This window comes from Neltuma alba, unplaced genomic scaffold, assembly GCF_004799145.2.
Source record: "Neltuma alba isolate B1F8T4 unplaced genomic scaffold, ASM479914v2 tig00006441_pilon, whole genome shotgun sequence".
In the NCBI taxonomy this organism is placed as follows: Eukaryota; Viridiplantae; Streptophyta; class Magnoliopsida; order Fabales; family Fabaceae; genus Neltuma; species Neltuma alba.
The window spans coordinates 76,006-101,282 of NW_021634468.1; the positions used below are offsets into that span (position 1 = coordinate 76,006).

Genomic DNA, 25,277 nt, shown 5'->3' on the forward strand with positions numbered 1-25,277 from the left:
GGTTATAGAACCGTTAGAAATTTTTGGGAAATTAAATTTTCCGGCCAATTAAATTTTTGGAATGGCACCAAAAAAATTTTCTAGCGGTTTGAACCGCTAGAAATTTTGGCGCAAAATTTAAATTTCACGAAATATTTGTAGCGGTTTGGAACCGTTAGAAATGTTTACCGTGCCAGAAAAAAAATTATGGTTTTTCATATTATAATTTTAAAAACCATTAAATAAATTATGTTGAAGAATTTTTGTTAATTTGTATAATTAGTTATATGTTACATTTTATATATTTAAATTTTGTAATAAACAATATGTAATTAAGTTATGAGTGTGTCAAAAGAAGTGAATTTAATTTAATAAGATAATTGAATTGAATATTTAATAAGATAGTTGAATTGAAGATGAGATAGTTTGTAATATTGAACCTATAGTGTTAGGTTGAGGAGTATTTGAATCAGTTGAGGAGGGCATGACAAGTGTGAAGAAGAAAAATCTGAAAGAAAAGGAGAAATAAATATGTTAGTAAATTTTAAGTAAAAACAAATAAAAAATACAATGAATTATAAAATAAAATTCACTTACCATACAGTAAAGAGAAAGAAACCACCATATGAGATAGTAAGAAAAAAAGAGAGAATTATGAGGAAGAATAGGAGAGGAAAGAAAAGAGATGGAGTAAATGAATGTAGAGAAGATATGATATTTATAGAGATCAGCGACACATTTGTAGCGGTGTTTTTGTAGCGTTTTATTGCATTTTGTAGCTGTTAGTCATTTTCTAGCGTATAAATAACCGCTAGTATTTTGTAGCGGTTATATTTGTAGCGGTTATTAACCGCTACAAATTTAATTTTTTTTATTTTTTAAAAATCTGAACGAATTTTAATTTATACATATGTATTTATGGACGGAAAATTTTTTTAATAATAAAAATTTTGGATGCTACTATTCTCCATCATCATCCGGCCTGAAAGGACACATTTTAAAAAAATTTGTTAAATTTATAATGTATTTGGAAAAAATTAGTAATTAGTAGTTAATTATTTAAATAATTTAAAAAAAGACGTGTACCTGATAATTGGCAATTATCATCTCCTTGAGGAAAGAAGTCTTCAAAATTCGAGGGTTGGAAGGGTTCACTGTCGTAAATAATGTCGCCATTACCCATATCATAAAGATCCCGTGGCTTGAGGTGAACGACCATATTTCAGTCTTTATGTTTCTCGTCCTCGACATAGTAAATTTGGTGTGCCTCAGAAGCAAGGATATATGGCTCATCATCTTCAGATGCCCCCGTATGAATAAGTCTAGAGAAATTAACTGAGGTGATGCCCAAATGGTCAGTAGCGAGTCCCCGTGAAGTTGTCGTATTTGCCCAAGAGCACTTGAACAGTGTCACTGTGAAAAGCTGGTAACTCAAATCAATAATGTCAATTAGCTTTCCATAGTAAGTGACGCCTCCAAAGCGCATATCGCCATCACTACTGCTAGCATAACATCTCATTCCGAATGTCCCGCAAACTCTAGAGTTTTGTGTGAGCAATCCCTGATCACGTCCAACTGTACAGAACTTGAAGCCGTTGACATTGTACGCGGTAAATCTTCGTGCATGGTCTAACGGACCGAGAGAAAGAGCTTTGAATTCATCTGTGTATGAGCTGTTGTCATTACGTATTCGACGTGTAAACCAACTGGGAAACTCTTTGTGGACTCTTTTATCAATGTCAGCAGAACGCGCATGGCCCCGTAGCTGACGCCTGAGATAACTCCTAAACTCACTATAGTAAAGTGTAATTTGTTAGAAAAGTCAGTAAGAAACAAATATAAAGTGTAAAAGCTAGTGAGCTTATATGATATATATACTTACTGCATGAAGGGTTCAACTTGGCTGCAATTTATCAAAACGTGTCTGTGTGCCTGGAGTTTTTCTGTAGGAGTGAGTCTGAAGAATTCATATCCTCCAACTGGTTTCCCAACAGGAGGAAATAAAGTTGACATGGAAGGACCAGGAGGAGAATCATCTACGCGACGCGGGCGGTTAAAAGATGTCTCCATGTCATCAAAGTACCTCGAACAGAAAGTTAGGACCTCATCTCCGGAATAACCTTCTGCTATTGACCCCTCAGGCCATGCCTTATTCCTAACATATGATTTTAATTTTCCCAAGTACCTGTAAGTTAAAATTGCATTAATAATTACGAGTAAATGAAATAACAATGTGAAATTTAAAGAGGCGGGAATAAAAGATAATCTAGTACCTCTCTATAGGGTACATCCATCGATAGTGAACTGGGCCAGCAACCTTTGCTTCTCGAACAAGGTGGACAGTCAAGTGAACCATAACAGTAAAGAATGATGGAGGAAATATTATCTCCAAGTGACAAAGTGTAAGAATAATTTTATTTTGCAGCTGATCAAGCTCTTTCGCTATCAAGATCTTCGCACACAACTTCTTGAAAAATGAACATAATTCTACTAAAACCACTGATACATCAGAAGGAAGTGTGTTTTTCAAGGCCAATGGAAGTAACTGTTGCATAAGAACATGAGAATCATGACTTTTCAACCCAGTAACCTTTTGAGCCTGCAGATCGATACACCTTGAGATGTTGCTAGAATATCCATCTGGTACTTTTATGTTCTTCAACATCGAGAGGAAGATATCCTTGTTCTGCTTTGTCAAGGTGAATTTAGCTGGTTGAAACTTGTCGTTTTCATCAGGCCAAGCCTCTTCACGAATTCCCCAGGCCCGTAAATCTTTTCTAGCTGCGAGATGGTCTTTGGACTTTCCAGCTTCATTGAGCAACGTATATAGCACATTATCGCACACATTTTTTTTCTTCCAGTCCTGCACGTAGATGGGGAACAGCGTCCACTGCTGACCAAAGAGGCGCACGTACTTGTTGTACAACTGGCCACATTTCTTCGTCGGTTGGCCCAACTCATTGAGCGGCACAACCACTCATCCGCTCGTCATCATCGACAGCTCTCTGGCTGTCAGCCTCCTATAGGACCTGTTCCCCTCAGTGTCTGCAAAATTTAATTAAGAAATAAATTATATATCAATGAATTAATACAATTTCTATATAAATTAAATACTTACCAAAATTTAAAAAAGTTAAATAAATACTTATCGACAAATTCCACCTCAAAACCAGCCTGACGTCTGGGAGCAGGACGCTGCGCAGCCTGGGGATTCTCATTCCCCTGATCCTGTTCCTCCTCCTCCTCTTCGTCAGCAGCATCAGCATGAGGTTGCTCATCCCCAGTAAAATGAGCCTCCTCAGTCCGCTCAATATCATCCTGCTCTATAAAACTGAGGATATCCTCCTCGCTGAGATTGTAGTCATGAATGCTGGGGAATGGCTCACCAGCATCATGATGATCCTCACTGGGTCCAGCTCTCTCAGGATCAACTGGCTCCTTCCCTGGCCAACGACTCATCCTAATAACAACAAATAATAATTATTTATAAATAAAATAAAAAAAATTATTTATAAGCCACAACATAATAAATTAAATAAAATAAAACATAAAAATAAAAATTATCTATCAATAAATTACTACTTCTACCTGAAAATAAGGATCTGCACCTGAACCCGAACTCGGATATATTTTGTGGAGAAAATTCAGTAGAGCTTCGCTTCCTGAACGATTGAAGAAGTGAAAGTGAGGGGGGTATATATAGGCCGAGCATTTCTAGCGGTTTTTCCCAGAACCGCTAGAAATGCCTAACGGTCTCCACCCCATTTACAGCGCCTCGGGAATTTACAGATATTTCTAGCGGTTCATGAAAAATCGCTAGAAATTTCTAGCTGTTTCTCTAAAAACCGCTAGTAATTTCTAGCGATTCTTACATGAACCGCTAGAAATTTCTCTCGATTCAACGACCACATAAAAACTCCTCGGGAAATTAAAACGTTTCTAGCGGTTCATGTGTTAACCGCTAGAAATGTTCCTAATCTAGCGGTTTATTGGCTTGAACCGCTAGAAAATAAACGCTGCAATTTTGGCGCCAACTTCCCGCCAAAACTCGGGAAATTTTCTAGCTCTAATTTTCTAGCGGCTAGGTTATAACCGCTAGAAATATGCGGGCAATGGTCAAAGCGTCGCTAGTTTGCACTTTGCAGCGGTTTTTCTTAAAACCACTAGAAATGTTGGAATTTCTAGCGGTTCAAACCAAACCGCTAGAAATGTTCCGCTGCTAACTCAACATTTTCTTGTAGTGCTATTCCTATTTATACATATCTATAAGAAATATGCAAACCCTATTTATAAGAAATATATATCATACGTATTTATGTTTTAATTAAATTTAATTAATATTTTAATCTGCGTAATTGTTGTAGTTGTTTGGAATATTAAAAGAAAGGCTACCAAAAAAATAATTAATGCTTTGGCAAGCTGCTGAAGGTCTTAGCACTCTGGTTCTTTTTAATTGTCATTTATAATAGTTTGTCACATACCAAGAGGATCATCAAATACATAGAATCTTCCAATTTTACCCTTATTAAATGCTAGTATATTTTTTCTCACCTATTTTCTTTTTCTTCACCTTTAAATTTCTCTTTCGTAATTAATAGGAGCAGGATTGAAAATGAAACATTAAAAAAGATAGAAGTGACAATTGAAAAGAAGTAAAATCTCCTCCTACAACTAACAATTAAAAAAGCCTACTCTCTCCGTTTTTTATTATAAGATGTTTTTAACTAAATTGCGCTGTTTAAAAAAGTTAAAATTAGTTAAAGATAATTAATATGTAGCAAATATAATTTTTTTCTAAATATACCCTTATATATAAATTGGTAAATGTGAACGAGTAATAGTGAGATAAATGAAAAAAAGAATATATTAAATACATTAAATTATGGATAAAATAGGTAATAATACATTAAATACTCAGACAAACTCAAAAAGGATCTTATAAAAAAAGATAAATTTATTTAAAAAATTAGATCTTATAATAAGAGACGGAGGGAACACGTAATAAGACCAATGGAAAAACTTCCTATAATAAATGCCGGTACATATCAATGTTGACAAATCTACCAAGATTGACTTTTGAGACCTATGCTATAAATGCGCGCGACATAACCATTAAATAAATATTTGAGTACCTATTGACTTAGTTGGTTCTTAGTACAGAGAGATGAAGAACAAATATGAGTTGACTTAGTGAGCCCAACCGAGTTGATGTTCGAGTTGGCATTTTGCACCCCATCAAGATGTGAATTGCCCCACCTCACACCAGCAAATGGAAGCAATGTCAGGTTTCAGTGTCAATTCTTGCCTTTCGCCCTCTATTCTCGCCATTTCAGGCAGAGATGGAAACAGATCAGATTAGGCCAGTCTTTGTTCTTAACTAGCCAAGCTTGTTTAGTAACATACTAATCTGAACCTAGCCTTTAGCTTGTAATAGGCTTTTTTTTTTTTTTTTCCAGTCTGAACCCGTTAAAAAAGCCTATAATTTTAAAATTTTCAAAATACATAATAAAAGATACATAAGCTAATAAAAAAATATAAAATATGTATACTGCATAATAGTTATTTTTTATTATTATCTTTTATTTGAATTTTAATGTCATGAGTAATATTTTAAATCTTAATTACAGTTAATATTATTGAAAACAAATTATAATTATACATTAAAATTTAAAATAAGACTAGACATAAGTATAAAATAAAAATTAAAAATAAGATAAAAAACAGGACAAACCAGGACTAACAGGCTTTTTAAAGAGCTTAAGCCTGACTTATTAGGCTAAACAGGCCATCAAAAAAGCCTGAGCCTTTTTCTATTTTTAAAAAGGTTAGGCCAGGCCAGGCCACAGGCCCTTGACAGGCTGTCTGGCTTATTCTCACCCCTAATTTCAGGTTATACCTTGTAACATTATCCCACATCATTAGAAAGTAATTAATTAATTCCCTTAATTATCTTTTGTCGCCTTAAGTCTTTAATCATATTTTAGACTTTTGGATTGGAACAAGGACAAAGTAGGAATTCTAGTAGAAACAAAGCTTGAAAAATTAAGGAGAAATGGTAGTTTGAGACTTGGATCAGAGCTCCGCCACCTAGGGCATGTTTTGGGTGGTCTTAGAAGCTTGTAAATCGTTGCGTGCTCTTTAAGTTTATTTTAAGTATGAAATAAGTAAATTTTATCTCGAATTGTATAAATAAGTACTTCTAAGGTGTGGGAAACGTGATCCCAAACAAACAAACAAACATAAGAAATTTTAAAGTAATAGTATTTTCACCCTTGGTTTTTTTTTTTTCCCCGCTCTGAGACTACTCTTTTTCATGGTTTAAGAGAATAGTTGAAGATTTTTTTTTTTTCATAACTCACGCACTTATTATATTCTTCATAAAAGCTTCGAACTCACAATTCTAGATTTAAGAAGGACTTAAAAGGAAGTGCTTGTTATCATTGGGCTACAATACTCTTAAGTAGTTAAAAGATTTTAAATGTTCAAACTTTCGAGTATAAGATTGAAATTTTTAAGTTGAATACTTATTTTATGCTTCTAAAGAGTTTTCTATGGCGATGAATATTGAATTATTTGGTTCCTTTCGAGCAAACCCTAGGTTTAGACTTTTGGAGTATCTGTGAGAGAGAGTGCTTAATATCACTTAAAGGAACCAACAAGAGTCTAAACACAATTTTCATCAAAGAAGTGTTCAAATAGAAGCCAAATCATAGTTTAAAAATAATTTTATGAAATATGAAGTAAGTAAGTGAGAAGAATTTTGTTTTGATTTTTGGCAAAATACTTTTGAAATGTGCTTTTTAGTTTAGCCAAACACTCCCTACATATGATGAAAAAATAAAAATAAAATTTTCACAATATAATCAAAATTAGTAAATTTTATAACACATTAAAAAGTCCAAAATTATACTCCCGGTCTTATTTATAAAGTTAATATTTTTCTTAGTTCTATTTATAAGTTACCTTATTTAACTTTTAGTCTAAATGTATTATTTTGTCCTTCATTTATTATAGTGTAGATAGTTTTTTTTAAAAGAAAAATGTATATATTAAATAAGGATAATGTTAAAAAGTTGCTATAGTTTAAAAGATAGTTAATGCAATTTAAGGCTTTCTTTAATTTATGTGAAACATATTGAAAATGTCTTATAAATAGAAAATTACTTATTAGCACTTAGATGGATAAAAATGAGATCTCATATGAATAACGAATATTTGTATAATATACATTTTAATTTAAAAAAAGAGTTATATATGTTTTAAAATAAAAAATAGCAGTTAAATAAAAAAGAAAGGTAGTTAGGATATTTTATTTATTTTTTAAAGACTAAATCATACAAAATTTTCTTAAATTATGTGACAGTTGCATATAACCACTCTAACATTTTAAAGTTTAAATTTAACTTCCTTATCTTTTATTATTTTATTATAGACCCCTTACTATTAACTTACCATTATTTTTTGAACAGAATTTGTCATGTCAGATTATCATAAGACACCTTGCATCTTATATGGCATTTTATCTGATATAATTATTTTATAAGAATTATATTATTTTTATATAAAGATTAAAATGTCATTTTGTCATTTTTAAAAAAAACCTTTTACTCCTTTTTATTCTTATATTTTTTATCAACATAAATTTTTAAATAACAATTTTCTTCTATTTTTTGCCACATAAAAATTGATATTTTAAATGATTGTCAAGATCTTAATAAATTTATTAAGATTGTGAATAAGATCATAACATTGTAAAAATGGTATTGTGAAAGTCATGAGTTGGTTTTGGATTTTGATAAGCATTAATGGAAGAAGGTTTAGTATTAAAATGTCATGGGAGTTATATACAACTAGCTTAAAGTTTAGAAAAGTTTTATAAAATTACCTTAGTTAAGATGTTATGTAAGATATGACGTAAGATATGAGGTGTTGATCTAACATGACAAATTCTGTTAAAAAAATAATAGTAACTTTAAAAAGATAATACTCCTCCGGTCCTTATTATAATACCCCATTTGACTTTTTATTTGGTCCTAATTATAAGACCCCAATCCATTTTGTCTCTTATATTTATGCATTTTTTTCCAAGATAACCCTTCTAATAATGATAGTTTTAGTCAATATACTTAATTAGCAAGGATATTTTAGGAATGACAACACTTATTTATTATAAATAACCAACTTAACTTACTTCCTTAATCTCCTCAAATAAGTCAATTGGGTCTTATAATTAGGACCGGAGGAGTAGTAACTTAACAATAAGGGGTTTATAAAAAAAAATATATACATCAGGGGTTAAATTTAAATTTTGAAATGTTGGAAGGTTTGTGTAATTAATCCTTTTTTAAATTACAGAGTTCATCTTCGCTCAAAAAAAATTACAGAGTTCATCCTAAATACAAAATTTACAAACTAACCCTGGCATTATCATCAAATTCAAACTTCAACACAACAAGAGAAGGTGGAGCCGTGGAGGTCGTTGCAAAGCCTTCGTATTTTTAATATTCTTTTTTCTTTAATTAAGGAGTTTATTTTAATTTCAATTTTGAAAAAACTGCTTTTAATTCCTTTTCCTCCAAATTTCCCGCCAAAAATGAGAATCGCCGAGATTTCAACGCCGGAGCTCCGGCGAGTTCACCAGGACACGGAGGTTCACCACCATCATCTTCTTTCCCAAATCGAAGCCTCTGTCAAGAAGCTCGAGCGCCGTACGGCCGATAAACCATCGCTGGAAGCTGTCACTTCCGATCTACGGCAATGTCTTGGTCAGCTGAGCCAATCTTCTCCATTCTCCAACTCTTTGAAGCTTCAGATTTGGAAACTGAGCTATCGCCTTTGGAATGCTTGTGTCGACATCTCCAACGCCGTCGCAATTCTCTCATCTTCGTGTTCCCCTGCCATAACAGCGGAAGGCCATGCCAAACTCCGACATATCGCCGCCGACCTCCTCTATCTCGCCACCGATGTTACTGGAGTTCCCTCTCCGGCAATAAAATCAGCCTCATTTTACTACAAGACCGGGTCCATTTGGCATCATCTACGAAATTTGGATCTCGCGTCGATCTGTTATGAGAGAGCCACCGATCTAGTATCCAAGGTCAATGTGGGCTCCATTTCCGACGCAGGAGAGAAAAGGCTTCTGCTAGATCTCAATCTCGCAAGGTCTCGGACCGCGTGGGAGGTTTCGGATCGGAATCTCGCGGTGGCCCTGCTGAACCGATCGAAGGGTTTGCTTTTTGGGTCTTCTGAACACTACAAGGAGCTCGCCAATCAGTTCTTGATGTTCGGAAAGGGCTTGCTGTCAAGGAACGAAGATGCTTGTGCTTTGAGTGAAGCTCTCAAGCTCATGAACGACGCTTTAGATATTTGTGAGAAGGGATTCAGTGCGGCGAAAACAAGAGAAGAGACAAAAGAATTCAGAGGCTTGAGGTGGAAGACACTTCGTTTCATTTCGGCAGTCCACTTGCAGAAGGAAGAGTTCGATAGTGTTCTGAAGTGCGTTAAGGTCCTGAGAGAGGCTGATGGTGGGGACGATCACCCTAGTCTGTCAGTGTTGGCCATGAAGGCTTGGCTAGGATTAGGGAGGCATGGAGAAGCGGAGAAGGAGTTGAGAGGAATGGTTATCAATAAGGGGATTCCCGAAAGTGTATGGCTGTCAGCTGTAGATGCATACTTTCAGGCAGCTGGAACGGCTGGAGCGGAGACTGCAAAAGGGGTGTTCTTGGGACTGCTGGGGCGGTGCCACGTCAGTGCCGGTGCAGCAGTGCGAGTTGCTCACAGAGTGGTTGGAAATGGCGGTGATGGTGGTGGTACTGAAGGATCAAGAGTGAGGGCCAAAGTGGTGGTTGATCTAGTGTCTGATGAAAGGGTTCTAGCACTGTTTGCTGGCCAGGCAGCTGTCAAGGATCGCGCGGCAATGCACGCTGTGTTGTGGAATTGGTAAATTCGTGTTATGTCCCTAATCGATTTCTTCTACGTGCATTGTTTGGAAGTCTGGCTTGTGTTATGACCTGTGTACTAATCCATCAGCTAGGTGTATAACTTATAAGCTCGTCACTTCGGCAAGGGTCTCCATGGGATTCCTAACCCTTTGTGCATGTGAACTTGGCTTCACTGACCTTGGTACTCTCTGTTTTAGGCAAGTCTGATTTGGACAATTTAGATCATATGCATACCCCGCGCATTTCTAAAGATGCGCTGGGAATTCACGTGTCAACTTGTATTAGAGATCTGTTGCGTGAGTTAAACTGGGACTTGTTTACAAGAATTCGTCACAGAGGATAGCTAAGATTCTTGACAAACACAGTAGAGCCATTAAATTGCTTATTCATAGTAGAATTGACATTTAGCAGTACCGCTGGGGAAAACATACTGAAGGAAATTCCTTGACTAATATGATTTGACAATTACTACATGTTTTTCTTGTCCAAATGAAGTTAGTGATTTCAATGCCCTTGATTGTGAATAACAGTGCTGCTGACCATTTTCAATCCAAAGATTATGAGACCAGTGCTGAACTATTCGAAAAATCAATGCTGTATCTTACATATGATACAGATGACAAAATACTTCGAGCCAAGGGCTTTAGAGTATTGTGTCTTTGCTACCTGGGGCTCTCAATTTTGGATCGTGCTCAAGAATACATAGATCAATCTGAAAAGGTATCACTGATGACAACGAGAATTTTGAGTTCTTTTGGATACTTTCCTCAAATATTAACTCATACTATATTACTGCTGAATTTTCATCTCTGCAGCTCGAGCCCAACATTGTCTGCGCTTTTCTCAAGGTTTGTCTTCGCCTTTCTGTCTCTCTCCCACCCTTTATGATCTTTCAGTGTGTGGACCCATCTGTGTGCCCGATAGAGAGCTGCATACACACACTTACACATGTGAACTTTGATGGCAGTCGAAGGCAGACTTTAACGACAGAAGCTGCATACAATCAAAACCATATGCTTCTCACTAAGATAATTTTATCAGTTGGCAAAGCATGAAAATTTACTTTGTCATATTTATTAATGCAGTTCAAAATATTTCTGCAAAAGAATGACCATGATGGTGCTACTACTCAAATACAAGCAATGACTACCTGCCTTGACTTTCAGCCAGATTTTCTCTCCCTTTCAGCTCATGAGGCTCTTGCTTGCCACGCTCTTCCTGTTGCTGTTGCTTCTCTATCATGTATGCTTAACTTCTATGCTTCAGGAAAATCCATGCCGACCAAAGAAGTAGTAGTCCTGCGAACTTTGGTCACAGTCCTCAACAAGGGGCAAGGCAATGAGCAACATGCTCTCAAATTCTTGAAGCATGCTTGCAAACGAGCATCTGAGCTTGGTCCTGATTGCTTCTTTGGAGAAGATGAGGCTGGAAGACGGGAATGGAATTGGTTTGCAGTGACTTCATGGAACTTGGGTACAAAAGCAGGGCAAAATAAGAATTACGAATTATCTGCTGAATTCTTAAGACTAGCATCAGACTTCTACGCTATAGCTGAAGGATCTGATCACGAAAACGATGTCATGGTTTGTAAATCTTTAGTACTTGCTGCATCAGCAATGATAGCTTCTGAATTTCAAAGAAAGACTGTAATGTCAGAAAATGAAGTCAAGCAAACTGTAGACTTGCTAGACAGAGCAGGGAAGGTATGGCATTGTTTAATTACTTCATAATATGGTGCTTGATGCACTTATCTTTTTGCAAAACAGAACAAGGTGTATCATACTACTACGTGTTTCCTTGTATGATATGTTTTATTATTGTATTCTGTCGGGCTTATCCGGCTCCCTTGTTGATGCAGATGCTGAAGTCATTTCCAGCTGGGACCTTTGTCAATGATGATCAAATCCACAGCTTTGAACCAGACCTTTTCTTCATATACACCTTCTGTGCTTATGACATACAAGCTAGACTAAATGACTTAGGATCACAGCTCTTTCTTGTGAAAAGTTTTGCCAGTTCAAAGGCCTGCAAACCCCAGTATCTCCTCCAGATAGGCCTCTGTGCATCTCAGGGAACTCGATCCAATCATGAAGTAGCGTCCTTTGCTCTTAATGAGTGCCTCTCGGCTTTCTTATCATCACCTTCTCCTGATTACCAAAATGTTGCTCTTGTTATCCGCAAACTTGTGGCCATAGCCAGCTTGCACAAGGGTGATACAGATGATGATGTTGTGTATAGCATGTATAAGAAAGCCTACCGAATAATGGTTGGTTTGAAGGAAGGTGAGTATCCCACTGAGGAAGGAAAATGGCTTGCCATGACCGCATGGAATCGAGCAGCGGTGCCAGTGAGGCTAGGTCAGATTGAATTAGGCAAAAAATGGATGGCTATTGGCTTAGAAATCGCCAAGCATGTTCCAGGAATGGAAACTTACAAGGCATGCATGGAAGATTTCATAAGTGGCTTGGAGAAAAATCCTTAACAAATGCATGAATCTCATTAATTTGGTTTCTTGTAGTTCCATGATGTACAGGAAAGGAGCCATACAAGTCCAGCAAATCTTATGTACGTTCTTGCTTTGGTAGTGCCCTAATAGGTTTACGGGAGAGTTTTAGTTACATCACTACTTTGGAATTTCTGATCCTTAACTGTATATAGATGGAAGTATAAATGGCATAAACTTTCTGTATTTTACTTATCCAATATAACCTTGTATAAGAATCTCGTTTTCCGTCCTCCGTTTAACTCTAATTGCTGTTTGCATTAAAGTCTCAGACTCAGCAAATATGATCAATACATAAAATGACACAAGTTACTGGGTCTCATAGCACAAAATATATCTCCTGTATTTCAGGACATATCTGAGTCAATTCAAACGTCATTTTTTCCACTTCATTCACACACACTGCTGTGAAAATAAAAGATTCATGAGCAACTTTGCCGATTATTAGACTGGTTGAGATAGTAGTTTAATTGTGACTGAACTAAAATCAGCCCAACCATAATTAAGATAATATAATGTAATTAAAATATATAAAAATGTTCATATATACCTTAAAAAGAGTACTTGGTTTTAAATAAGATCTTAATCTGTTTTGTCTTCTATCTTTTCCTGAAATATCCCTATTAATTGTAAAGGGTTTCTATCAAAGGATAATCCCAATCATACAATGCAGATGATTGAAGAAGATATTTTAGGGAGAGTGACATATATTTTTAACAAATAATCAATTTAACTAATTTTTTTAATATCTCTAAATTAGCTATTTAGCTTCTATATTAAGGATTGAAGGTAGTAATATTTAAATAAACAAAAAAATTAGTCTATAAGTAAATGATATATATATATATATATATTAAGTGATAAACAACACAATTCAATAAAGTGAAATTATTAAAAAAATAAATTTGATGAATAGTTATTTTTTTAATTCAAAATGATATCTTTTAGTAGAGGGATAAAATTCAGTTCGATTGATTCATACACAACTCTCAACTGTTAGAGAATCTTTTACTTCCTTTAAGCTTGACTTGAAAGCCTTTGTCCCACATATTTTTCCAGTTTTCCTTTTTATGAATCGACAAGGATCAGATCAAGATAAATAATTGAAATATAAATTTCTAGTTTGGTCGCTAAATTTCTCCCTATTTTCTTCACCATGTCTCAATCTGCTTCTCCTAATCTCTTACCCCCCAAACAGGCAAACTGCCAAGGGGGTAGTTCGTAATAGTTTCCTTGATACCATATATCTCTCCCTACGCACACACACATACACACATATACACATATATATATATATTGGTTGATATATTGATACATCCAAACATGTGAGTTCATATGCAATCCTTACGATGCGTAATGGTTTCATGGGGTTTCATCTGGATGATAACAGATCATCGTACACACGACTCTGACACATTCTCCATATCAGATTGTGTCTGGCCGTGGTCTCCAGATTTTGCTGCAGAAAAGGCACGTAGAATGGAACCCATAAAATCAGACTTGGACGTACTCACGATCTCTTTCCCTTCACTTGTGTTCCCACACAAAGTTTTCAATATCATATGGCCCTGACGTCCGACGCTGCCACTTCCAATATCCAAAACTTCAACCCCATCAACAACATTCACCAACACCTTTGCTCGCTCGTGTATATATCTTCTCTCTGATCAATCCAGTTCCATATATGTATAAGTGCTGTGATTACAAAGAAAGCAGTCTTTGAGTTGTGTTGATTGTATCATTGTTGAAGATTCCATTTTCACTCGGACGATATGACCCGGCAAGTGGAGGCACACCACTTCTGCAGCCACCTGAGAGTAGATGAGGCAGTACCTGATCTATGACCGGACCAATAGGCGAAGTTGATCGGAATCGAGTATGTGATATTGGAGAACCTGTTCTTAACACTGTCGGACAATGAGAAGAGGTTGTGGCACCCTCAATCACTAGTTCCGCTATGTGTATATCTATACTAATGATTGTGAATGTTCATGAAAGATTAGGTGGGTCTCCGTTGCTCTGAAGCTGATGATATGAACCACATATATGAGATGATCACTGGATTGGTGTATCCCAATTTTTTGATGAGGCCAAGTCCCCAGAATTCTTTATTGTCTCAGAGTAACAAAGCCATCAATGTCCAATATCAACTAGCGTTCGAAGGAGGAATGCGAGGAATCTATGTTGAGGGTTTTATCTCATCTTGCCTGAAACTGCTAATAAGTACTTAAAATAAGCATATGCAAACAACCCAAAAGTAGTGAAATGGTATGTTCAAACAAATTGTCAATGGGTCATGACACTGTGGTCCTGGAATTATTGTTTTTTAATTAATCAAAGATCATGTGAAAATAAACGTAAAAAAATTCCACATGATTCCTCATGTTGACCTATTCTAATTCATGAGCAGGTCATATGACAAGCACTAAAAAGATTCTAATATTGAGGTGGAACAATAATACATCGCATCCTATGATTCCATTGAACAGGTTGAAGTAACAAAGCCTGAGGAGAAAAAATGATCACTGTACAAAGAACATGACTCTCCTCTCCCTCAAACGAGATCTTCCAAACTTGATTAATTCCGACTCACAGGTCGAATCTAAGCATAAAGTCCAATTTTATTTCATTTTATGAAACTTCACTGGGAGATGATCTGACAAAATGAACAAGAAATTCTGTATTACCCTCAGCACCTTTGAGAGGGGACTCAATCCACCCTTTACTGGAGAAACCAAACTTCTCTACTCCCTTTATAATCTTCTCAAGGACCTGCATTACCCCAAAAAAAAAAAAAAAAAAAAATTTCAATCACCTTCATATCCTCCAGTATTTGCAAGTCAATATGTATCATGCAATGGTTTGTGTTTTCTTATGACTATGAAAGTGGAAAGAAATGCATTATAAATAGGATGAAAAGAATTGTGTACTTGCATATCAGGTTCCGTGAACTTAGTCGTAATCTCCTTTTAACAAAATTTTTTTTAAGACATCTAGAGATCAGATCAGACGGCCAAAAAGGACATACCTCTTGGTGGACCGTAGGATCTTTCACTATCCCCCTTTTTCCTACCTGCACAGAAGGTGATATTCCAAATTTAGAAATAGTGGCTAACATGTAAGCTCTATCTTTACAAGGGATTAAAACAACCATCACGGCATGAAGATTTTATAGGGAAAAACTAATTCTACTCAAATAAGGGGGGGAAAAGAATTTCGAACTTAAACAACATCTTTGATTGACTTGTGCAATCACAATTGATCTTTACCCCTAAATGCGCCAACCCCAGGGGTGGCAGGCAAGCAACATCATATTATTTTCTTTTAATGGCCAGTCTACTCCGATGGAATCAACTGGCTTTACATCATAGAAGAGAATATTGACCTGACGAAATATTTGCATTTATAACATGAAGCTAGGTTTCATACTTGTGATCTGTGAGCTTCAAATTGAGGTTTAACCAACGTCACCAATGCTGCATCTTCCTTCATGACATTGACCACAGCAGGCATGACCTGTCAAATGAATAATTTAACCAACCATCGGCAGAACAAGGACCCTATATCTGCGGGAAGCTTAGAGATAAGAGCAAAGCATGATTGTTTCTTACCCCATTCTTCTTTAATAACTTCTGATTATTTCTTTCTTCCTTTAAATAGTTTCTTGTCTAACTGTCTGACTTTGTGTCTTGTTCTTTTGAGTTACTGATTATTTTCCCCCTCAAACTTCCCCTAAGTGTTCTGCACACACATTCTCTCTTCGTTCAAGTTATTATTTTACTTTACCTTCATGATTCTTTGTTTGTTTTTTTTTTTTTTTGGGGGCCAAACTTTACCTTCATAATTCATTTGAACACAGAACACCAACATGTAGGATGGAATTATATAACACTTGGTAAGTTCATGAGCTGGGGTTGCTTACTGGTTTAAAACTTGTAAATTGTGATGCACCTGGGATGTGAGGAAAACTATCTAATACAGACATCATAAGACGGGCTGACAAAGTTTTGGATGATGCTTTAAGCATATCTTTCAAGTGTTTATGTCCACCCACATATCCGAGCAATATTTTCTCTAACTTTTCAATATTTTTTAAACTTGTAATTATGTGCACCACAATTGATGCTGCCAAACTTCATGCAATGTGCTATGCACAGTTGCCACAAGAGCCCCTGCGGCAAGGGTGCCTTAAATGCCATCAACATCTATGGGGCAAAGATGTAGGGAGAGTAATTCTAGTTTCCCCAGCCAATGCTTTTCTGGCATAGTGGCACACGTGTGCCCTTGTTGGCATTAGATTGCGGGTCTGATCCCGCCTGCTGCCACTTGTCACCACAAAAAAAAAAAAAAAAGAGCTCCACCCATTGAATGCAACTAGTGAACTCAACTAAATATGCAACCTAAGTACTTCCTACTTCCATTCTATTTGCAACATGATAAGACTATACAAGCCAACTTCCCAAACTAGAAAAAGTCCAGATTTGCAAAGTTTAAGCATAATGTTTAGTCAACGAATATATATATTTATAGCATTATTATGGCATTTAAACTCATTAAAATCCTTACCAAGAGAATAGAGATGAATGAAAGGTCTAAAGTCACCAAGTCAACTTTTTGTGGGAGTCCTGAAAGATATCTTAGATTTGTCCGTTCAATCACAGTAACTCGCTCATCTACACGAATTTTTTCAGCTACCTAAAAGAGGAAATAATCACCATGAACAAAGAATCGTAATATCAATTAATATGCGTCAAAGTAGTGGAAAGAAAATAATCACAGAAACTTGCTGAGCTAGACAATTTTTGTCATCACTGATTATAGATCGGTGACTATGTTAAACCTTTTTCAGGTGAAGCTATAAACCACTAAGATGGGAAACAGACGGAGAACACAAAGCAAAACATTACCTGCCCATAACCTACGTCAACTCCATAAACAAAAGATGCACCATACTGAAGTAAGCAATCAGTAAATCCTCCAGTTGACAACCCAGAATCAAGAGCTACTTTACCCACAACATCAATACCAAGCTGCTCAATTGCAGCTTCTAACTTATGTCCAGCTCTGCATTGACATAGGTAAGCGAGAAAATATTAATTTCACCTAAAATTGGTGAAGAGATATCATCAGGTCATGTATCTATGGAGCTTGATGGATTCACCTACATACATATTTTGGCACTTCAGCCTTTATCTCCACAACAGCTTTGTCAGACACTGGGGTACCTGCTTTATTTATCACCTTCCCATCCACGTATACTTTGCCTAATCACAAATGTTGGCTGTGTCATTAATGATTTAATTGATTTATTGATTTCATCACAGTGACTAAGTATACAATTGTAGATGACAATCTACTACCAACCCTGGTTGCTAATAGCTATATTCACATAGATATTTAGCATGAGTAATAAAGACTTGTTCAGAACGTTTACAGAAATAAATGGTGCTCAACCTCAAGTTGCAAAGAAACTCAAACTGGCTGCTACTCCAGTTTGATACATTGTAAAGAAGCGGTAAATTCAAAAATTGTGCTTAAATAGGCACTGTAGCATTTAAAAGTCAAATGATTTAAACCTCAGATCATTCAGCAAACAAACGAATCTAAAGGCAGGGACATAGTTTCTGTTTCTGTGACTGAAAAAGAGAAAATAAGAGCCTTTATCCAATGTGAATCCAAACGACACCATGACTGTAAAAATATTGCAACATGCACAATAGTCCTTAAAGTGCTGTTTTACTTACATTCCCTTCTTTTTTATTTCTCTAGGTAGCTAAAAGCCAATACAAGCTAAAGTTAAACGATCCAAAGCTTTGAACAGCACGGAAAACTCTGGCATCAAGTTAGTTTTGAAGTTTTAATAATAACACCAGGATTAAAAAAACAAAAGGTGACAGATAAATCTCATTCAGAAAAACAATCCAATACAAGGGGAAAAAATGGGAATATACAGCCTTCCAATAGAATCGTACCTTTAACCCTTTTATGGGTCCAGCCCATAACCTTTTTCGCTCTCTCATTAGTTCAAAATCAAATTGGGTGCCCTTTTGAAAATACTCTGATAGTCTAAATGGTTAGAAAACCTATCATACAATCAGAATTTTCAAAGCTGGTCTATTAGTCGTCCTTATACTAACATATAATAGCAACATCTAGGATGCCTATAGGCAACTAAATGATATTGCCAATATCCCATTAAGTGATGTAAAAAGCTGTACAAGTTTATTTTGATCGTTTCAATTGGCACCAGATGCCATACATAGCATGACACCTTAGAGAATCTCAACACAAGTGGCAGTCGTATAATTGCTGGAGAATAGCTTTGTCATGCATAATCAACAGAGAAGCATGAGTAACAGTTCAACTTGACATCTTTGTCCATAATATAGATGATAATCAATTAACTCAATGAGTTCCTTATAATTAGAATATTATAACAAAACCTCATAGAAATTTACTTTACTTTCTCGGAATTGCAAAAAAGGAAAAAAAAAACTAAAATAAAAACTCTTTGCTATACTGACGGCTTGAATTCAAGTGACTACTTTATAGTGTAACTTGAGTGGACTAGTTAAGAGAAAATCTATATACCAATAAAGGGAAAAGGGGAAAAATTACCTTGTAAAATCCAGGACTGAATGAAATTTCGACTGCATTGCTGGAATCTTTCAAGACATATCTCATCCAGCCTCTTTTTCCTAAAAGTTTAACAGAGTGTACTGTCGTTCAAAAGCACAAATAGCTTGATACAAAGAATTTCAGGATTGCCATAATACTTCTTTGGGGTGGAATAAAATATAATACAACAGAAAGAAAAGTAATATATATATCTATCTTATCATATAGAGTAAAAAAAAAAAACAAAATTCAATAATAGAATCATCAAAACAGAAAGACTTCTGGTCACATTGATTGCAAGTACTGCGCCGCACAATCCAAGGATCGCACATATCGTCAGCACTTCTTGATCCTCCAAAACCAAAAATTATGGTGTAAGCAAAAACAAAAGTCAGTTATTGCCCCGACTTGATTTTTAATTGACAAATATTCACCTTACTTCTCATGCTTCAAAGCCAATTTGAAAAGTAAGCAAAAACAATAACCCACCACTTTATCCTACCCAAAAAAAAAAAAGCATGAACATTATTCGATGCATCTTTGTCAATATAGTCTGGCATTCTAACAATACTTGTTCTCAGCATTAGAATTCCATTAAGAATGGAAGGTCACATGAGTGTGAACTTAGTGAACTGTGAAGAGTGAAAACTTGACATAGTCGATGGAGAAAGAAAAAGCTTACTTTTTCACCGGTTGAAGCTTTTCTGATTTTGCAGCAGCATAGCTCCGGAAGGAACCAGGAATTTGAACAGTGACCCATCTCTCTAGATAAATTCCAAGAATAACATCAAGAAGAAGATATTATTGAAGCCAAATATATCTTAGTACACACGTGAACTTGAAAATCTTTAGGCGTGAATTCCCTCAAACATGAATTCATAAGCAACGAACTTGAAACGCAGAAGAAAATAAAAGTATAGAAGAGAGCAAAAAGAGATTGAAGTGTCTGAGATTACCACGGTGCTTCAGGGTCTTAGATTGAGAAAAGAAAAGAAAGGTTCTGTCGTAACCCAACCCGCGGGTCATGGCAATGGGAGCTTCAGAAATTGTAAGGCCATTCTGGTTTCATTTTCTATTCACCTTCCGCTATAGCAGAACCACGAAGCCAGGACTGAGATACGCACCAATTTTGGATTAAAGAACAAGGCGAGGTCTGAAAATAATTGAAGAATGCTTCATCAGAACCTAACAAGGAGTGGGCTCTAGTTGGGCCTTCCGCACAAGTCATCCAGTCAAATATTTGAAGAAAATTTCATTTGTTTAAAAAAAAATTATAAAAAACGCATGTATAAAAAAAATTATAAAAGCACTGTCAACAAGAGTTTGTCCGATTAATCTATAAGTACATTTATAATGCTCATATAAAAATGTACGTATAAAAAAAATTATAAAAAATATTAATAAAAGTTGGTCTGATTAATCTGTAAGTATACTTGTAATACTCGTAAAACAGTTATAAATAACATGGAGAATTAATGCTTACATTTAATATTTTATAATGCCACAACAGCATTGCTTCTAATAAAATACATGCTTATAAAAATTTATAAAAATTGATTAATATAAAAAAGTTATAAAAAATTGATAATCACAAAATTTTTTGAATGAGTTTTAAGAATTAATGTTCAAATTATAATTCAAATGCCTGTTACTCTTATTTAATAACATGGTATCGTTTGAACATTTAATCGTCGAACGAGAAGGGTTAAGATTTGGGTTTCATATTTCTCTTTGAATGACAGTTATTTAAGAACCCAATAATAAAAGAAATTAACGATAGGAAATTTTTCAAAACTAAACTTTTTTTTGGAAGATTAAAATTATTAAATTTTTGTAAAAATAGTATTATTTTACAGGATAATATTAAAAAATATGGATAATAAGTTGCTAAAAATACTAATGATAATTTAAATTATTTATAATAATTCTAATTTTAATTTATTAATATCATTAAAAAAAAAATTTCTTTTTCTTTATGATTGCTTTTTCGTTTTGGCATCAATTTAACGACTGGTCCAATATGCCACTTCTCTGAGGAAAAAACACACGTGTACACGTACGTATAATGGGTCATGTGTGTGTATATATATGCTCACCCAATTAGAAATGAAAATAATACTAGTATAATAAAAATAATAAAAAGCAATGGATTTCGCGCGGGCGAGAACCAGGAAATTCCTATCGCTTCCCTTTTCATTTTCAGATTACAATCAAACGTAACGGTTTTTCCACTACGCTCTCTTCTTCGCTCTCACTCTCCAACTACCACAAGTCCTTCTTGCTTCTGCTTCTCCATGGCAGTTCGAGCAATCCAACCTCAAACATCTCTCCTTTTCTCTTCTTCTCCAACAGCATCTTCATCAGTTCGACGCTTCCGTTTCCAATTGGTAGTTTCAAGCTCTTCAGAAAGTCTCCCAAACTGAGGTGCAGATCGAGCAGCAACAATGGCGAGGAAGTATGTTTATTTAATGAACATCTCAAATTTTCCTCTTTAAAACTTTCAATCAATAGTTCGATTGTTCTGTTTTAGGATTATCTCCTGGATGCTCCGGTTTCGGTCGGAGATGGCTTCTCTTTCAGTGGAGGTACTTTTCAAATTCCATTTCGTGCTGCTAGGGATGAAAATGCGATGGCACCATTTGTTTCGTTTTGAAAAGTACATAAGAATAGTTTGCGATCTTCGACAGGAAATATTCAGACGAGCCGAGTCCAAGTGATGAATGGTTTAAGCAAGGAGAATGGTAAGCATTATAAATCACGTCAGCATAAGCTTAATACTTCGGAAGTTATTAAAAAGTGTTTAAGACGATGCATATTGTTGCCCTATTCCCCCGGGGGGGGGGGGGGAGAAGTTATCAAGACATAAAAACTCCCAAGATTCACTGTGGAGGGCTTTTTTTTTTCCCGCCTAAAAGAATTAAAATTTTTTAAGGTGAAAGCCCATTCAATTCTGGGCGCTGGTGAAAAGGCTAAAGATCCAATCTTTGGGCTCACAATGGGGACTGGTTCTCAAGCCACTGGTGATCTCTTCAGGTAAAACACTTATCGCGTGTCTGTGGTGGACAATAATCTTGTTTATTCATGCTGAAGAAAATGGAAAGAACAGAATCGGAAAACCAGATGCTGATTTGGTTTTTGGAGTCAGAACCATCATGCATTTGTATAGAATGCATAAATATGTAAAGACAAAACAGATTTTACTCAAATTTTTAGGACCTAAGGCCAGAAGAAATAAAATATTTCCATAAATTCCATGGCACTTACCAGTTACTGACTGAATCATATTTTGTCCAAACGATTTTCTGTAATAGATGGTTTTGTGTTGAAAGCGGAGATGCTGATAACCCTTCAGTGATATTAGTCCACGGTTTCCCTTCACAGGTGAGTTGTAATTGTCAACTATGATAGGAGCACCTCTCATAGTATGATGTCACGTAGACTTTTCGCAGTTGCTCACATCAATCTAACTCATATGTCAAATTTAACGCCAAGTTGTATGATAAAGTTTCATATTGTTGATTCCTTGCTAGTTTCCATTACATAATGTTCTTTAAAGCTTTCAGCATGGAACCACATTATTAAGCTGTTATGTTTTACTTCTAGCCACCTTCTTTGCTTGGAGCAAGAACAAGACATAGACTCATCAGTTCCCTACGTGCTAAAACTTAAATTTTATATAAATGGGATCATGAGCCTAAAACTTCTGACGAAATGATCTTAGAAGCTTTTAAATCTTGCAAAGAACCCTCAACCTAAATCCTTAAGTTGCCAGGTGAAGTTATCAGGCATGGATTTTATTTCCCAAACTTTCTTAGATGCGCAAATATTAATATGCATACCTGGAGTTACTCTGTCCCAGATTATTTATATTGATGACAAATACTTGTAGTGGCAATTTGATGCTGCTGACAGGCATATTCTTATCGCAAAGTTCTTCCCGTGCTCACTAAGGACTATCATGCCATGGCTTTTGATTGGCTGGGTAAGATTCCAATTTTTTTGTCAGAAATGTTATCAGAATTACTTTGTTTCTGTGTTGGAGATAGTTATGGAAACTTATGTCCAATGCTTTCCATCGCTTCATTCCTCGTCTATTGGGTTTCCAGTTGAAAAAATTGTCAAACCAATAGTTTTAGAAGCCGAAAAATGTGTTAGGGGTTCCTATTGTCATATGAGGCGAGAAGATGACAGAGAAAGTAAAACCAAGGAGAATGATAAAGAATTACTAAAGACCCCAACAGACTATGAGACAAGACATTAAGCAGTCTAAGGAGTAGCTGTTGTCTGTTGAAATGTGCAGCAAAGAAAGAGCTCTTACTATTGGTGGGAGAATGAGTCTTGGTACACCAATTTGGCTTTGACTAGAGAAGAAAGAAGAAGCATTTTACAGAAATTGGGCTGGCAAGTATACCTTTTAAGCCTTGAAGACCCCTCTTTCCGAATCCTGTTGTTTCACTTGCTGGAAATTTGCCCTAATTGTGAATCCCTTCACTGAGCATATCTATTGCCTTGAACTACTACCATCCCCAACGATTAATAAGACCAGGTAGGTTGTGGAGGTAATGAGTCCTGGCTTGCCAAACTCAGTCACTTCTGGCATTTGAACCAGTTACGTCTATTACACATATGTGTTCTTCGGGATGTTTTCCTCTCAAAATGGGGTCGTCCAGATGCTCAGAGACATTGGTTGTACAACCTATTTGGTGCATTTTCTCATAAAAAATAAAAGGTACAACTTGGAGAAATGATGGAACAATCTGAGTCTGAACTATGTAAAGGAATGGAGCACTATTATTGATACTAGTGAGGGGATGAAGGATTTGAGGAAAGCAACTTTGGTCTTTTTTTCAATGTTTCTTTTTGCCAGTTGGCATAGAGGTCATGCCTTATTTAAACTTTGTCCTTCCATTCTACTGATTATTCCCCATGAATAAGATGTTTGTGACTAGTGAGTATGGGAATGTACTTGGTGGTTTGTTGAATATGAACAAGAGGGTTTGTCCAAACCCAGAAGGCCTTGACTTAAACAATAAAACAAATAATATGTCAAGAGATTCATTATTTTTGTCTGAGATGCATTGGTCATGTGTAGTCGTATTCTCATATGTTTCTTCTCACAGCCACATCACGGGTTAACAAATGCACGGTGAAAGGATCTGTAGTTGACTTAAATATGAAATCCTATACGCGTTATACCTGAAAGTTCTTGTTTTTTCCTTTGGGGATCATATGCAATCTCTTTTAGAATTTGAGGGTTGAAATAATGCTCATCATGATTAGCCTTTGGCTCTTCACTGTTAGTAGTATATCATTGCTGCACTTTGTTCTTTTCGAGTTACGAATTGAGTGAAAATGTCATGAAAAGCTGTCATTCTGAGGTTTTTGTCTCCAAAAAATGCACATGCTGACAAGTGATTTCCTTGATCTTTTAATAGCTTTTACTATGAATTGTTCAACTGTTTCTATGAAGGTTTGTTTTTTTTCTTTTGCCAGAACTGTTGTTTCCTTAATTTGTTCTCCTTTTTCAGGATTTGGATTTTCTGATAAGCCTCAACCTGGATATGGTTTTGACTACACTCTAGATGGTAAATGCTGTGGACCTTAACAATATTCAATACTTGTATTTATTTTCTTTCTCGGGGACATTCCTTGGTTTGACAATTCAATGGCAAAAGAGCAACTGTACTCCTTACTCCTTGCAGAATATGTATCATCTTTGGCGTCCACTTGTCATGAACTAGCTGTTGGTAAAGTATCACTTGTAGTTCAGGTAAATTTGCGTTCATTGGTAAGAATTTTGGATTTGTTAATTTAAACTACCTGTTATCTGAATTCAATGGGAAATCCTTCAGCTGTCTGTATTCGCAGGGCTACTTTTTCACCAGCAGTTTTAAGTATGCGAGCTTGCACCAGGAAAAGCTCAACAACTTGATACTCATTAATCCTCCTGTACGTACATCCTTTTGTTCTTGCAAAAAGATTCTTCTGGTGTTATGCTACAACTCCTTTTATTTGTTGTAATGATTTTTCGAATTGACTTTGGCTGGATTTTCAGTGTATTAATTTACCCTACTTTTCCTTTTGGATTTTCTGTCTTGAGTGTGGTTAGACTGCATGATATGTTAGTATATGACTGTTGAAAGCACATCATAGGCTTTTGATTTTTAAGTCATCCAATATAGATATATGTGGTCTAAACAAATATATTTTGCAATATGAAGTATCAAGTAACATTT

The 25,277-nt window shown here is 35.7% G+C and overlaps 3 protein-coding genes across 3 annotated transcripts; 2 read left to right on the plus strand and 1 right to left on the minus strand.

Annotated features, from left to right (window-relative positions):
- Positions 1-8,572: 8,572 nt before the first annotated feature.
- On the plus strand, positions 8,573-12,611 carry LOC114750427 (TPR repeat-containing protein ZIP4-like). The gene is made up of 5 exons (XM_028939030.1): positions 8,573-9,918; positions 10,451-10,640; positions 10,736-10,768; positions 11,006-11,623; positions 11,779-12,611. Exons 1-5 carry the CDS (start codon positions 8,573-8,575, stop codon positions 12,400-12,402), a joined length of 2,811 nt encoding a protein of 936 aa, XP_028794863.1. The 3' UTR covers positions 12,403-12,611.
- Positions 12,612-14,726: 2,115 nt separating this feature from the next.
- Positions 14,727-20,071, minus strand: LOC114750421 (putative rRNA methyltransferase YqxC). The gene is made up of 9 exons (XM_028939022.1): positions 19,998-20,071; positions 19,724-19,805; positions 19,042-19,121; positions 17,585-17,687; positions 17,331-17,487; positions 16,990-17,118; positions 15,853-15,939; positions 15,452-15,496; positions 14,727-15,195 (listed from the first exon to the last, which is right to left on the minus strand). The coding sequence occupies exons 1-9, from the start codon at positions 20,065-20,067 to the stop codon at positions 15,055-15,057; spliced, it is 894 nt and encodes a 297-aa protein (XP_028794855.1). The 5' UTR covers positions 20,068-20,071; the 3' UTR covers positions 14,727-15,054.
- A 1,965-nt stretch (positions 20,072-22,036) lies between these two features.
- LOC114750426 (haloalkane dehalogenase-like) lies at positions 22,037-24,990 on the plus strand (the record flags this gene model as incomplete). Its single annotated transcript, XM_028939029.1, has 6 exons — positions 22,037-22,074; positions 22,353-22,422; positions 22,954-23,023; positions 24,570-24,626; positions 24,744-24,811; positions 24,910-24,990. Coding segments are annotated over exons 1-6 (384 nt in total), but the record flags the coding sequence as incomplete, so codon positions are not given.
- Positions 24,991-25,277: the final 287 nt, after the last annotated feature.